The sequence below is a fragment of the Columba livia genome, chromosome 11, assembly GCF_036013475.1.
Source record: "Columba livia isolate bColLiv1 breed racing homer chromosome 11, bColLiv1.pat.W.v2, whole genome shotgun sequence".
Classification (NCBI taxonomy): domain Eukaryota; kingdom Metazoa; phylum Chordata; class Aves; order Columbiformes; family Columbidae; genus Columba; species Columba livia.
The window spans coordinates 15,859,431-15,873,572 of record NC_088612.1 but is presented as its reverse complement, the minus strand read 5'-3'; the positions used below and the strand labels follow the sequence as shown (position 1 = coordinate 15,873,572).

Genomic DNA, 14,142 nt, shown 5'->3' with positions numbered 1-14,142 from the left:
CAATTAGTGGATAAGATAATTAGAAAGTAATTAGGTACAAATTTTTGGTTAAATAAGATACTTTAGGGAAGAACCAACAGGGCTTTTGTAAAAAGAAGTTGCACTTCAAAAACCTCTTGGCTAAACTGACAAATTTGTAGAAGAAGTATCTGTCAAACGGTGTTGAATATTGTCTGATACCAGATTTTAGTTCAGCAAGTGCCTGAACTGTGAACCGTTGAAAAATGCCGTGGTAAGACTTAAGTATATGCTTGCTCTGTTTTTACCTTCTTGTCTGGATGTGGATTGCTGGCCACTGTCGGGAGCAGAGGCTGAGGCTGGACCTTTTGAACTGAGTCAGTATGGCTATTCTTACGTTCTTGTGCTGCATTGATAAGTGCTCTTTATTAAAAAAAAAATAAATCAAAAGGCCAATTAGAAATGGAATTTTGCTGTACTGTGCTCACCACCAAGAATGTTACGCTCTTATATTTCTGTTCTCCTTCCTGCTGTGTGCAGGTGGGCAGGCACGGCTCCGTAGCTCCAGTCCTCGCTTGTCTCTGCTGATACAGAGAATCCAGTCTAGAGGTGCCTCTTGCAGTCGGACCTTTCTTGTAAAAGCTCAGTCCCCCCTTATCAGTTAATCATTCTTGATAGGTGGTCATGGACTCACCTGTTATGACTGCAGTAATGGTCTGTTGGCAAATATGAGCATGTTTAACCATATAATTCAGTCCTCTCTAATGAAATATGGAAATAAAACATGAGAAGACTGATTTCTAACTTTTGCTCTGCATATTTCACACTGTCATTTTTGAGGGCAATACATTTTATATCTATAAATAACAGTAATAAATGTTTCTTTCCTAGGTGTGCCTTGCAATAGCTCATTATTCTCAGCCAACAGATCTTCAGCTTCTCTTTGCATTTGAGTATGTTGGGGAAATATATCATCATCCAGGTAAGTATACAAGTATTCTGATTTTTTTTTCCTGTTCCATAATATGTAATTTTAGTAAGATTTCTGTCTAGAAACAATGGCAAAAAGCATTTGAAGCTTTCTCCAGGGGTAGTAAAATTGGCTTGCCCTGCACCCAAGCTCTTACTTTTGGTTATAAGTCATATGTTGTGAGAGACATTAATGACCAAAATCAAAAGAAATGTCTTTCCTGTCTGAAACAAAACAAAACTACTTATGTCAGCACTTATGTCAGCATGAATACCCATATTTCTCAGTTCACGCTTCGATCCTCCTATTTTATGTCTATGTTGGTACTGTAGGTACCCAGCTAATCTCCCATCAGGCAGGCTTGTTCACCTGCCCTTCTTTTGGGAATAAGTTTCTCTTCTGGTGGTATTGCAGGAGGATTTGTGCAACTTGGGACTCCAAACCTTCTTTCCTAGAGGCTTACTAGGCAGTTCTTACCACTCAAAACCTCCACCACCCCTGCTGAGTTGGAGCACACCCTCTCTGCTCAAGGCCAATCTCCAACTGAACCTTGTCAGTTAGGTAAGCCTGAAAAAGATGCCTTTGGAACTTGATTTCTAGTGTAATGCTGTGCGGTCACTGCTTAGTGTTCCCCAGCCAATACACAGCTGAAAACCATCAGTTCTAGCGTAACAAGCCTCCAGATAGAGAAAGTGCCATTGATGTAGTTCTGTGGTACTGAAATATTTACTCAGCAGCTGGCATTAGAAACCACTGATCTGCCTGTTACAAAATTTGAATGTTGTGGAATTATGAGCTCAGGCCTTCAACTTTGCACAAAAATGAGTATTTTTCGTGCAGGTGCCTACATGAATGCCCTGTGCATGCACAAGAATTAAGTGTGCACGTGATTATGTTGCACACATAATTACACATAATTTCTTACCCGATAAAACTTGGGTGGTTATTAAGGTCCATGTACCTCAGCATTATAAAGTAAGAGGGAGGAAGCCAATTTGCAGATGAAATTACAATGAAAAGTTAAACTGGAGTGTGAGCAAAATGTTAGGTTGTTACAAAATTGCCTTTACTCTGTCCGTAAAATACCGTTTGCTGTATGGAAAAATACCTAGTGGAAGAATTCCATAAGGTGGGTAAACAATGTTCCCTTGGAGCAGCAGACCAGAATGGCAAAGGGTAGTTGTTCTGCTGTGCTGCAGATGCTGGAGAAGACAGTTTGAAATACTTTGGTTAGAGTTGGGGTGGTGGTGGTGTTATCCCTGGTGTTTGTAGCATAGATCTCTGCCTTTGCTCTTACAGTTCCAGCACTGTGGTTTATCACTCTGCATCCCAGCTGGTCCCAGTAAAGTAGAAGTTGAAATACTGTCTTTGTGCTTTTTGAGGAACATAAAGAGCCTGCATTTCTCTGGTATATATGTAGAGCATTTTTTCCTAGGCTATATTTAATAATAATATATCCTGCCATTGAACAGTAAAATTATAACCTTTATTTTTTTTAAAAAAAAAGCATATTTCTCTGTATACTGTCTTTGAATGACTACTTCATTCTGAGTCCAGTTTTCTTTGGAAAAACATAGGTAGTCTGAGTACGAATGCAAGGGTGAAGTTGAAAGACACAGAAAGTAGCAGCTGCCCAGCGGCTGCGGTCGCAGCGGAGGCCTGACGCTGCGCTCTGCTTTGTCTGGGCAGGCACACACGCCTTCACAGCCCCTTGCTAATGCTGGCAGCTTGCATGGGGGAGGTCCTAGGCCTGAGCTGCAGTTTATTTCACTGTCATCGAAAAATTTACTTCCAAGTGTCAAGAAACAAAATGTAGTCTCCTTTGACACAGCTGACTGCCTCCTTGGCTCCTAAACAATGCCCAGCAGAGGAGATCCTTCTGTATTAATAACACACTATATCCATTTCTTGGTCCCTAGCCACAAAAGGGTAGGCTATCTTATAGTGTGGGTGTATTAATAAATATATATATAGATATATATTTTAACCTGGCCTTCAATTTATTTTATTTGCTGTTACTACAGCAGGAATTTTTAAGTAAAAGCTGTTTAATTGATACAAGTTTTATTTTGCTGTCTTCATAAGGTACCTCATTAAAGGGTAGCCTATGAAGGTTTCATGTTTTTAAAACATCGCCAACTTCAGCACGTTGAAGAGAGAAATCCTGTGACTGAAGATAGCATTCCTTCCTGAGTGTTCTTACGGCTTGCTTTCTGTCAAGCAGTACAACATACCAATTTTATGTAGCCCCTCTGATGAAATTGCAGGAAAAAATGCATTTACATCTTCATGTATCCCCAAGCTGTCATTAAATCACCGATCTGTTGTAATACTTGTGATTAGAAAGATGAAGAGCTTGATTGTTTTTCTCTTTTCTTTTTTAAATGTGCATTGATGAATTTTCTTTTCCTAGCAAAGAAGGTGAATGGAATAGACCCAGGAGGTGGTGGTGGCGGCGGCGGCAGTGCCAGCGGTCAGCAGACACCTTTGTTTGAAACATACTCTGATTGGGACAGAGAAATCAAAAGGACAGGTGCATCGGAGTGGAGAGTCTGTTCAGTCAATGAAGGTTATATGATATCTACTTGGTAAGTTTCTCTTATAACACAAGCAGAAGAAAACAAGATGATCACACTGTTTTTTCCTGTCTGTAAAGCCTCCATCCTATCTAATGGAGCACTTCACCTTGTAAATATGCCGCTCTGTGGAGAGGCTCTCAGCTGAAAGATCCTGCAAGTGTTGGCATTAAATGAAATGGCATCTTTTGGCATCTGTTGCTTTCACGCTTTTGCATTTCCCTCTAAAACACACACTTTTCTGAACAAATACATCTGAGCTGTATCAATGATATGTAAGATCACAAAGACAGGACAACCAGTTAGTGCTGTGGTATTATAGGCGGGTGCATTACAGTTTATCAGAGTTGGTAAGACAGCACTGCAACAAGAGAAAATCTGGTAAAATACTTATGGAAAAATAACCTTTTGTATCATATTTTTTTCCCCAAGCCTTCCAGAATATTTTGTGGTTCCATCTTCCTTAGCAGATCAAGACCTCAAGCTATACTCCTACTCTTTTATTGGGAGACGAATGCCAGTAAGTGTAGTCTTTATTCTGTTACTGTTATCATCATACAATATGAATCTTTAAGATACGTTGCCAGTTAGCATAGTTTTGCGTATAGCATTAAGAAAAATAAAGTCTATGGAATTACACTACCCTGCATTATTTTGTGGTTTTTTTCCCATATTAGTTATGGTCCTGGAATCACCCTAATGGGAGTGCCCTTGTAAGAATGGCCAACATTAAAGATGTGTTGCAACAAAGAAGAATTGATCAAAGGTAAGTTATTAGTTATGTTATTCTGTAATCAGTTGCATAAGGCAACAAAAGTGGTGACTGTGTAACACAGAGCAGCAGTTCTTGCTTCATGATGTTGTAGGGCAATAGCTTTTGAGAAACTGTTCTCTGAATCCAGTTGTGGCACAATTTCTATTCAAGGTCTGCTTCAATTTCAAATATTGAATAATTTTTCAGATTTTAAGGGATGTTTATTTTTTAGACGGCTCATCATTCAAATGACCAAATTTATTGATAAAAGGATCAGACTTAGTATTTTCTATTGGTGTTGCTGTAATACAACTTACGTTGGTGGAGGTTTTCTTACCTGTTGCAGCAAGACAATGTAAAAATCAGTTTATTGGTGGCATTGGGAAGCACAGTTCTAGAGATTTAGCGCCACAATGCACATGGTATTTCTGTGAAATATTGGTTGTTCACTGTCCTTGATGGAAGATGAAGGCATTTAGAGCCTTGCTTAAGTAGTTTACTAGCTTGGTATTTTTTGTTCTTTGATTTAATGTGTAGGGTGACTTTTCGTAGTAGTTCAAACACTTGCAATGTCTGTTTTAGGCTGGAGGTCTGAGTTTTATTTGAAGCCCTGTCAGATTTCTTGGCTTTATAAAAGTTATATACGTTCTGTTTATTTAGCATAGATAAGTCTTACTAAAAATTGTGGAAGATTAAAAAATGAATAGAGCTATTTAACTGTAAGTCAGCCTCAGATTTGCATTCCCCAGATGTGTTGTTTTAATGATCCAGTGTTTCTATTTTTTTGTTTTGTAATTAGCAGATACCAAAAATATTTGAGTCAGCTTGGTGGCAGGAGCAATATATCTCCTGAATAGAAACTAGATTATTTTTTTAAATCAGGTGCATGTTTGAGTTGTTTGCAGTCAAAGACTGTGGCATGTTTCTTGAAAGACTTTCTCTCTTCTCCAAGGGTAAAATAGCTGACTCTTTTTCTTACTTAGGATTTGCAATGCAATAACTCGAAGTCATCCCTTGAGAAGTGACGTTTACAAATCCGATCTGGACAAGTGTCTCCCCAACATCCAGGAAATCCAGGCTGCACACATCAAGCTCAAACAGCTGTGTGTTAACGGTACGCTGGACTGTCCGTCTTTCATGGTGGTTATTTTCTTGAAATACAATAAATTCTAATACATCTGGCTAACAGGAATAGTTATTTGATGTTGATCTGCAAGGTAATCACTTTCCTTCTTGCAGAGCCCTTTGAAGAAACTGAAGAGAAGTGGCTGTCCTCACTGGAAAATACTCACTGGTTAGAGTATATTAGGTTTGTACCATTAATAAAATGATGGTTAATGAGATGTGAAAAACTTTCCCCAGTGTAAATAAGCAGTGAATCAGTTGAAGGATTCTCTGTTTCAATATATGAGTTAGGTAATTATAGATAGCCCAAATATTCTTTTCTTCTAGAGCGTGAACCTGTTATATTAACTGTTGTACACTGTTTTCCTGTCTAGGTCATTTCTTAAGCATTCTGCTGAGCTTGTATATATGATGGAGTGTAAGCACGTCTCTGTAATTCTACAAGGTAATGCAACCATATAGTATGCTGTAATTCTTAGCATTAGTATGATAGTGCAGATAAACGCATTTAGATAAAATCAACTGTAATCTTTATACATCAACCTCATTGCTTCTAAATATTTTAGGCATTTGAGAAACGAGAAAGGAAAATAGTTTTGTTATGTAACTGAAATGTAGTACAGTCTGTAGCATCAAAGAAATATGTCACTTGTGTCTTTGTGGGTTTTACCCTCGTAATGATGTGCTAGAATCAAAGCTTCAGGATGAAGTTTGGTCCTGTGTTAATTAGGCTAATGCCTAATTTTAATTAGGCTATTACCTAGTTTTATTCAGAGGTCCTAGATACAGAAGTATTTCACTAGCAGTGGCTGGAGTTGTGTAAGAACAAACAGATATTCCAGGAAAAAAAAAAAAGACACTGGAAAACTTGCTCATATCACAATCAGAAATGTTGCAATTTCTATAATTTTTACAAGACCTGATCACACATGCCATATATAATGGCCTTACGAAAACTGTTTTGGGGGGAAAATATGTCTAAAATCTCCAGCAACATGAACACCCTCCTTTTCAGCACGTCTTGGTTTAAATACCAGGTGTTTGGTGGGTATTTTGTTCTTGATGGTTGTGCTGGATACTGCAGGAACCTTTTCTATAGTATGAGTCTTAGTATTAAAAAAAAAAAATTGGTATTTTTGTTTTTTTTTTTTAAACTAGGAGAACAATTCCAGCAGCAAAACGCATGTTTTAAAAGAAATGTGAAGAAAAACACTAGACCTAGTTGCCACTTTTTGCTCTTTGAGATCTAATTCTGTATATGTGCATATATACCTTCTGTATCTCATACATTCTGTATGTTATTCACAGAGGAAGAGGGACGGGACCTGAGCTGTCTTACTGCTTCTCTCATTCAAATCATGCTGGATCCCTATTTCCGAACAATTGTTGGATTTCAAAGCTTAATACAGAAGGAATGGGTCATGGCAGGATATCAGTTTTTAGATAGGTGTAACCACTTAAAGAGATCTGACAAAGAGGTAAAAATGAATAGTTTTTGTTTGTGATAACACTATCTGGTTAATATGAGCCTGAACATTTATTCACATGGAAATCTTATAAGTATTTTTTAATGCTTTCAAATCTCATGAAACTAATGTCAAAGAAAATGAGTCTTTGTCCAGGATAGAGTTATATGTTCTTTATCCTCTGTAGCCATCTGAGAATCAGGTGCAATCAAGTGTTGCTGGGTTTTTATGTTTGGCTTCAGTGTTATACATGGAAAGGTGCCACTGTTACAAATGCTAGCACAGCCCACATTTTAAATCGAAGTAAAAGGGGGCTAGGAGTGGGTTTGGACAGGGCTGGTTGTTATGTTTGTTTTACCAAGGGAATCTGTTTTCATCCTCCTTATTTTGAATGCAGTGTGCGATACTTTTGGAAGTACTGGGCTGGTAGAGAAGCACGGCAGCTTTATGAACTGATACACAGCTGCCAAATAGATTTATGGAGGGTAACATAGTGCTTGATTTTCACTATTTCCAGCTGATCTCGTTTGGCCTCCACATTGTGAAGGAGAGACTTGTAAGTGCAGTTGCACAAACAGCAGACCCTAGGTTCGCAGCCTTTTTCAGGGACAGTGCCCAAGATTTACACACAAGCGACAGCCCCAGAGAGCGGAGCCAACACACTGAGGGCACTGAGCACTAAGCAGAGAGAATGCATGAGGGGATAAAGAAACTGAAATACCAAGGGGAGAAATAATGAGAAAGCAGATGTTTTGACCCTAGGAAAGGATCTACAGAAGAGAAAAACTGGGAAAATATTTCTAAAACTTTATATAAATGATAGTTTATACTTTTGCCATTCATGGGCCACTGTGGAAAGAGCTAGAAAGCGTAATGAGAAGATAATCATAAGCTCTCCAGTCATTTCAAGCATGAGGGAAGCATATACATGTTGAAAATAAGGCCAGGTAGTAAGGGAGGCGCATACAAGCACTAATTTGGAATGATGAGGGACATGCAAGATGGCAGAAAGCGTTTTTGCAGCTAGGTGAGTATGAAGAGAGCCCAGGAAAGAACTGACTGGCTTCTTAGACAGAAGAGAAAGCTGTGCAAAGATCATGCTGAGAAAGGCAGTCGCCATGGATGTTGGTGAAAGTGGCTGGACAGGAATAGAGGGTATTACAGTTGCATAAAATCATAAAACGTGAAGTACTGCAGATTTAGTCCAAGTTTACCCTAATGGGAATGTACCAGAGGTATAGCTAAAAACTCTAATGGAGCACTAACTGCAAAGAAATTGGTATGAGCTGGGACAAGCTTATGTTAACTTCGATAATTCTCTGTTTCTTTTCCCAGTCTCCTTTATTCTTGATGTTTCTTGACTGTGTTTGGCAGCTGCTAGAACAATACCCAGCAGCCTTTGAGTTTTCTGAAGTGTACTTGACCATACTGTACGACAGCGCACGCATCTCTTTGTTTGGCACCTTCCTTTTCAATTGTCCTCACCAGCGCGTAAAGGAAAGCACTGTGAGTATGAAGTGTTACACCTACTTTTTTCTTCTGGAAATAACAGCACCTCAGCTCAGTGGTATTCCTTTGTGGTTTTCCAAATGTCACACTCTGTTCGGGGCAAAATATTCAGCTCCCCAGATGAATGTGATCAGGTGATGTTTGCATAGATGTAACGAACTATACGAGAGGAAAGTCTATTGAATTTCTTTTTTATATTTTCTAGAAAAGCATTGTTATTGTAGATTATTATTTGTCCTCCTCTAGGAAACAGATTTATATCTGGAACTGATAAAGTAGAATGACAGGCAAGAAACAGAATTTCACACTTCAGGCAAACTTTGAAATCTCTTGACATAATTGTTTACGTTGTTGAAAAAGTTGGAAGAAGACTGTGCGAAGTTCAAATACTAATGCCCAATGAAGACATTTAGAAAACTGAACACCTAAATTTGTTTTTGAGAACTGGAGCTTATCAGAACTGTGTGTAGAAAACATTCGATGGCTGATAAAAGTAGAACTTAGTTATTTTGTTAAATATTTTCCCTTTAAAGGGGTAGGTAGCTGCCTTACAGAGAAGTAGAGCACTGAGGAACCATTAGTGTATTCTTAAAAGTAACAGCTCGCGGGGTTTAGGAGTAAATGAACAAAAAACATTTTTTAAAAGTAATTTTTGCTAAGTAAGCATTGGTTCTGCCTGTGCATCGCACAAATGAAACCCAGGGTCCAGCTGTTTCTCCAGCAGCAGACTGTCTTGCTGCTCTGGTGCTTCGATCTGCAACCACCTCTTAATGATATCGCTGCTCGTCTTTGCCCAGTAGTTACGCACTAATTTATAATTAAGATGTGTGAATAAGCTTGTTCTGTTTGATTTTTAATATGTCTGAATGTTGCAGGAATTTGCCATAAGCAAAAATATTCAGCTGGGTGATGAGAAAGGCCTCAGATTTCCTTGTGTTTGGGACTGGTCTCTTCAGTTTACAAGCAGGGATCGCCTGCTCTTTCACAACCCTCTGTATATTGGAAAGAGCGCGCCGTGCGTACACAATGGAGCTGTGAAAAGTTTTAAACGCTCAAAGGTAACTATAGTGATGGCAATCTGTGCTTAACCATAAGGCATTGATGCATAAAAATGTACTGTTACATAGCATTTTACACCCTCAGCAACAGGAACATTAATTCTCTTAGATTCCCAGCCTAAAGAAATTATTTTCTGTAGAAGTACAGATGTAAATTGTTGAGCCTTGTGCTCCAGGACATTTCCGGATACGGGTGAGCTCACTGCTAACATTTGCATTATTTCAACCCTGGAAAAGTGATGATACGCCTCCTTTTTCCCCCAGGGTGGTCAGGTCTTTGCAGTGAATGCTGACTAATTCAATCATTCATTGTTTTAGAAAGTCTAGGAAACTTGTATTTCTTTTTAAAGGCCCCAGGTGGCCACACTTTCTGCCCTGTGAGCCCTACAGTAAGGACTCAGAAGCTCAGAACCGTTTAACGGTCACATCATGTTCTCTGGATGGTGCATGCTAGCAGGTCAGGGAAATCTGCTATTTGAATGAGCATAAACCTTGAAAATTAACAGTATTTTTTTTTCTGCAGAAAAACTACAGCTCCACATTGCGAGGCGTCCCCCCAGCATTAAAAAATGGAATCATCAGTGAGCAGGAGTTCCTTCCAAGAAGAAACTCTCTGATTCTAAAACTGAAACCAGACTTTTTACAACAAACAGAGAGTCAGAGTAACAGTATGGAACAGTACTTCAGAGACTGGTTTGCCAAGCCTGTTGATTTGCACGGCGTGATTCTACCCCGCATCTCTGGAACGCAAATAAAACTGTGGAAACTGTGCTACTTCCGCTGGGTTCCTGAGGCCCAGATTAATCATGGTGGCTTCATCACCGCTTTCCACAAAGTTTCTTTGCTGGCAGATGAAGTAGACACGTTAAACCGGAACCTTCGGCAGCACAAAAGCAACTCTTCTGTGCAAGGCAACTGCTCGGAACTGGATCAAAGCAGGATGTACTTCAGAGCACGTCATTTAAATGATACCTCTGAGGCCCCCGACTTTCTCTCCTCCTCATTCCCATTTTCTCCTGTAGGGAACCTGTGCAGACGGAGCATTCTGGGAACGCCTTTAAGCAAATTTTTAAGTGGTGCCAAAATCTGGCTATCCACTGAGACGCTTGCAAATGAAGACTGAGACGATGTGACAGTTTAAAGGTTGGGGAGAATACAGCATATCATTTTGTCTTTTCTAAGTTAACACTGCTAGCTAAATGCGGCATTGAAAGCTGTAATAATTTTCTATACAAACATTACGTAAGTTTTGCACAAATATTTAAAAGCAGAGCGAGTCATGCTTCAAATCGCACAATTTTGTAGTTCTCATCTACTAGGCCTTCTGGTCCCTAATTCCTTCTGTATTTTTGTGGTTTGGCTCATTATATGCGATGGAGCATTACATTAGCTAATTGAAAGGCTTGGTCTGGTCATTAATGAGGGTTCTGCTTGAAATACCTTTTTCCCAGACAGTGACTGAAGTGACTCTTGTGTCAAAACCGCCTGGCAAATGACGGTAGTTAGGTGCAGTGGACACAGACCAACAGCTGAATTCTCAGAACAAGCTCTCTTATCAGATTGCCTCTTCAGGAAGAATACATATATGCATACATACATACTAATGATCTGTGACTTCATCACCCTGTGTGTATCTGGCGGGGGCATTCCTTTTTCTTTCTCTCCCCAAAATGTGTTTGTTAACAATTAGATTTGTGCTCTTCGACATGAGCGTGAACCAGTTTCAGGACAATGCACTGTTAACCTTAAAACGTTTACTGTCAATATTGTATCGTAGTAGCTTTAGAAGTGCCTTTAATTGGGAGGGAACAGTAGCAAGGTTACTCTGGCGCAGCTGACCTCTCTTCAGGTGCTGACTCAAAGTTAAGGCACCAAAGGCCTTACATGATAGACTAGAAGCTCATCTCACTTAGTTAGGGGGGGAGAAAAAGTTGTATGATGATAAAACACAGTATAATACAGTTTAAAAAAAGGCAGGGAGGGATAGGATTTGGAGCTCCTCAGTTGTTTGTAAAACAAAACTGGTATTCAGCACAGCCCAACTCACAATGTGGGTTTTGGATGTTTAAGATTGCTTAAGTATTTCTTGTAGAGAATTTGCATCTGGAGTGGCCTTATAGGTGCAAGGTTGGTGCTCGATGTCCAGTGCATACAGGACTCTGTTTGTCCAGACTAAGAACTACCTGCTGGGCAGAGCCGTTGGGGGGTGCTGGGTACACGGCTTTCTCCCCTGTGTTTGGTTTGGTGGGTAAGTGGGCAGTTCCATTGCAAAGGTGAGCTAATGGGGGGTGCAGACTTCTTCTTTTAACTAACCAGACCCCCGAAAACCTATTTTTATGCAAAGAGGCCGAGTGGTGTGTGTGCGTGCATGTGCACATGTGCGTCTGCGTGGGGACACGTACATGCGTGTTGTGACATAATGCCAGATGGGTTCTGGCCAACTGTTTGTGAGGAAAAAACGTGTAATCACCTCAATTGCCTAATTATGCTGCAAGATGGTCTGAACATGTTAAATGGTCCACAAACTAGTTGTTTTTATTTACGAGCTTGCTGGAGCAGTCATCCAATTTGTTCATTATTCAAGTGTTTGTATTAGTTTGCTTTTGTGATTTTTGTTTTTCATTAGCTTACTGCTTTACTGCCTGATACTTGACTTAAAAGACCTCAACCTGTGTGCTTAGTTTCTTTTGGTACCAATTTTAAAACTATGGTGTTGTCGTCTTTGGTTTTTTTTCCCCTTAAAAGTATAACTTTTTTGGTTTAAAGGTACCAAAAATGTGTAAATAAATTACTCCACACAGGCAGCTGGTGGAATTAAAAAAAAAAAATAAAATCTAGGCTAGTACCCTTTGGGGGAAAAAAAAGGGTACTATATTTAAGCAGGATGTCTTTATAAGGAAATTTCAGACACTTTTACATTTCACTTCTAAGATGTGTACAGATGCTGCAGATGGTCTTTCTATTTTATATGTATAGCATGGGAGGGGGTTAAAAATAATATGCCTTTATAATAAACAAAACCTGTCTAAATATCTGTTTTGCCAAACAGACGTAAGAAGGACTATTAGCCAGCTGAAGCAGGGAGTTGGGCAAGCAGAGGCTGTGCCGGCGGTGAGCTGGGAGAAGGGAGGAGCTGCCCCCGCTGTCCCGGGCCAGGGGACCAGGTTCTGCTGCCCTGTGCTCACACAGCCTTGCCTGCTGCAGAACATGCACAGCTGCTGTCTGTCTGTCTGTCTGTCTGTGCATGTGTGCCTGCAGATGTTGTTTCTTCCTCTGCAGTTAAACATCCTAGTTTTTTTAATTTACTTTTGAAAGACAGGTACTAAATGTTAATTTTAAAGTATTCTCCAGTCTACACAGTTGCCTTATCAATACTCAGTAGGGACTGCTCTGAACATCTTTAGTAACTTTCAAAAGCAATTTTGGGTGTGAGTACATATCTTTAACGTCTGTGTACAGAATACTGACATACAGCTGTATATATATGTGTGTGTGTATATATGTACACATTTGCAAATTTTAACTTCTGTTCACCATTTAAAACAAGATACTGTTAATGCCATTTTGGTGTTGCGAGAGTAGAAAAACTACTAAGAAGCTTCTTTTTTGTCTGTTTCTAGAAAACGTGCACTATTTTGGCTGTTACTGGCTGTTATATCATGACTTTTGTACTACACTGTAAACCACACGGTGGAATAGGGAACGTTGGTTGATACGGTTAAAATGACCTGCAGCGTCATTAATTGCTGCGAGGTGGAGCTTACTGTAGACTTAGTGATCATGGCAGTACAGCTCTATTTACCGTTTACTGCCATGTATCAAGGAATTTTTTTCCATTCCAGAAACGCATTGAGAAGTGTGTGTTGGTGTATGTGTATACCCAGGCCTGCACGCAACTTTAATGTGCACCTGCCTGCAATACCACTTCGGCGTTAACTGCCTTGTGTTTCTCATGAAATTGTAGCACCTGGGGCAAAGGTTGTGGCTTACTCTTGGATGGAGAGACATCAAAACCAAAAAAAATCTAACATATATTTAAGCAAAGGACAAAATCTTAAAATTTACCTCTAACATAAGTGACAGAAATCTGTACCTCAAATTGCTCTAGGCAGTAGGTTTCTAATGCTGTTGCTGTGATGCTTTAGAGTTCACTATTTTAACTGAAATGAAACCCTTTGTGCCTGATAATGATTTACTGAGTAAAGTAGCAGTGCCAGGAAGATTATAAAATCCTGATGCTGAGTTGTGAATGTGAAGTAAATTAGACTAAATAAAAGTTCATACCTTTGCACGGTGAACTTCAGGTCGTTTTCTTTGGCTTTCTCTAACAAAAAAAAAATAGTGCTGGGGTGTGTTTGTTTTTTCCAAGAAAAGCAGGGACACTGGGCTGTAGAAAGATAATTAATAAAAAAATGTGCAAATGATCTTATTTCAACATTCTATTACAGTGTCTTCCGTTTGTATGGCCATTGAACAAAGTAGATGGATAGCTGAACTGCTGCTCCCTGGAGAGAGGTGTAAGCCAGAAACCAAACACTTTGTACCAAAAGCTTTGCAGGTTGGTGCACAAGGGGCCTTGCAAATGTGCCTGGTCAGCACAACAGCTGTTTTATGGTTATTGCAATTAAAAGGTGCTGTTTGATTGTGTGACTCTACATTAAGTAAATTCTACTCTAACTTTGAGATTTTTGGTGTGTCCAGCTCCTTGTTGTTCGAAGAAACCAGA

General features: G+C 39.5%; 1 protein-coding gene across 4 annotated transcripts in view; it reads left to right on the top strand.

Annotated features, from left to right (window-relative positions):
- Nucleotides 1-13,714, top strand: part of MTMR10 (myotubularin related protein 10) — a 44,237-nt gene extending 30,523 nt beyond the window's left edge. For all 4 annotated transcript variants that reach the window (XM_065076088.1, XM_065076087.1, XM_065076089.1 and 1 more), the window contains 11 exons: nucleotides 850-940; nucleotides 3,342-3,516; nucleotides 3,937-4,024; nucleotides 4,182-4,270; nucleotides 5,242-5,372; nucleotides 5,498-5,567; nucleotides 5,758-5,828; nucleotides 6,692-6,861; nucleotides 8,185-8,355; nucleotides 9,234-9,416; nucleotides 9,940-13,714. In XM_065076088.1, coding sequence (XP_064932160.1) covers nucleotides 850-940; nucleotides 3,342-3,516; nucleotides 3,937-4,024; nucleotides 4,182-4,270; nucleotides 5,242-5,372; nucleotides 5,498-5,567; nucleotides 5,758-5,828; nucleotides 6,692-6,861; nucleotides 8,185-8,355; nucleotides 9,234-9,416; nucleotides 9,940-10,539 — 1,839 coding nt within the window. In that variant the 3' untranslated portion in view covers nucleotides 10,540-13,714. The remainder of the gene's footprint in view (nucleotides 1-849; nucleotides 941-3,341; nucleotides 3,517-3,936; nucleotides 4,025-4,181; nucleotides 4,271-5,241; nucleotides 5,373-5,497; nucleotides 5,568-5,757; nucleotides 5,829-6,691; nucleotides 6,862-8,184; nucleotides 8,356-9,233; nucleotides 9,417-9,939) is intronic.
- The last annotated feature ends 428 nt before the right edge of the window (nucleotides 13,715-14,142 follow it).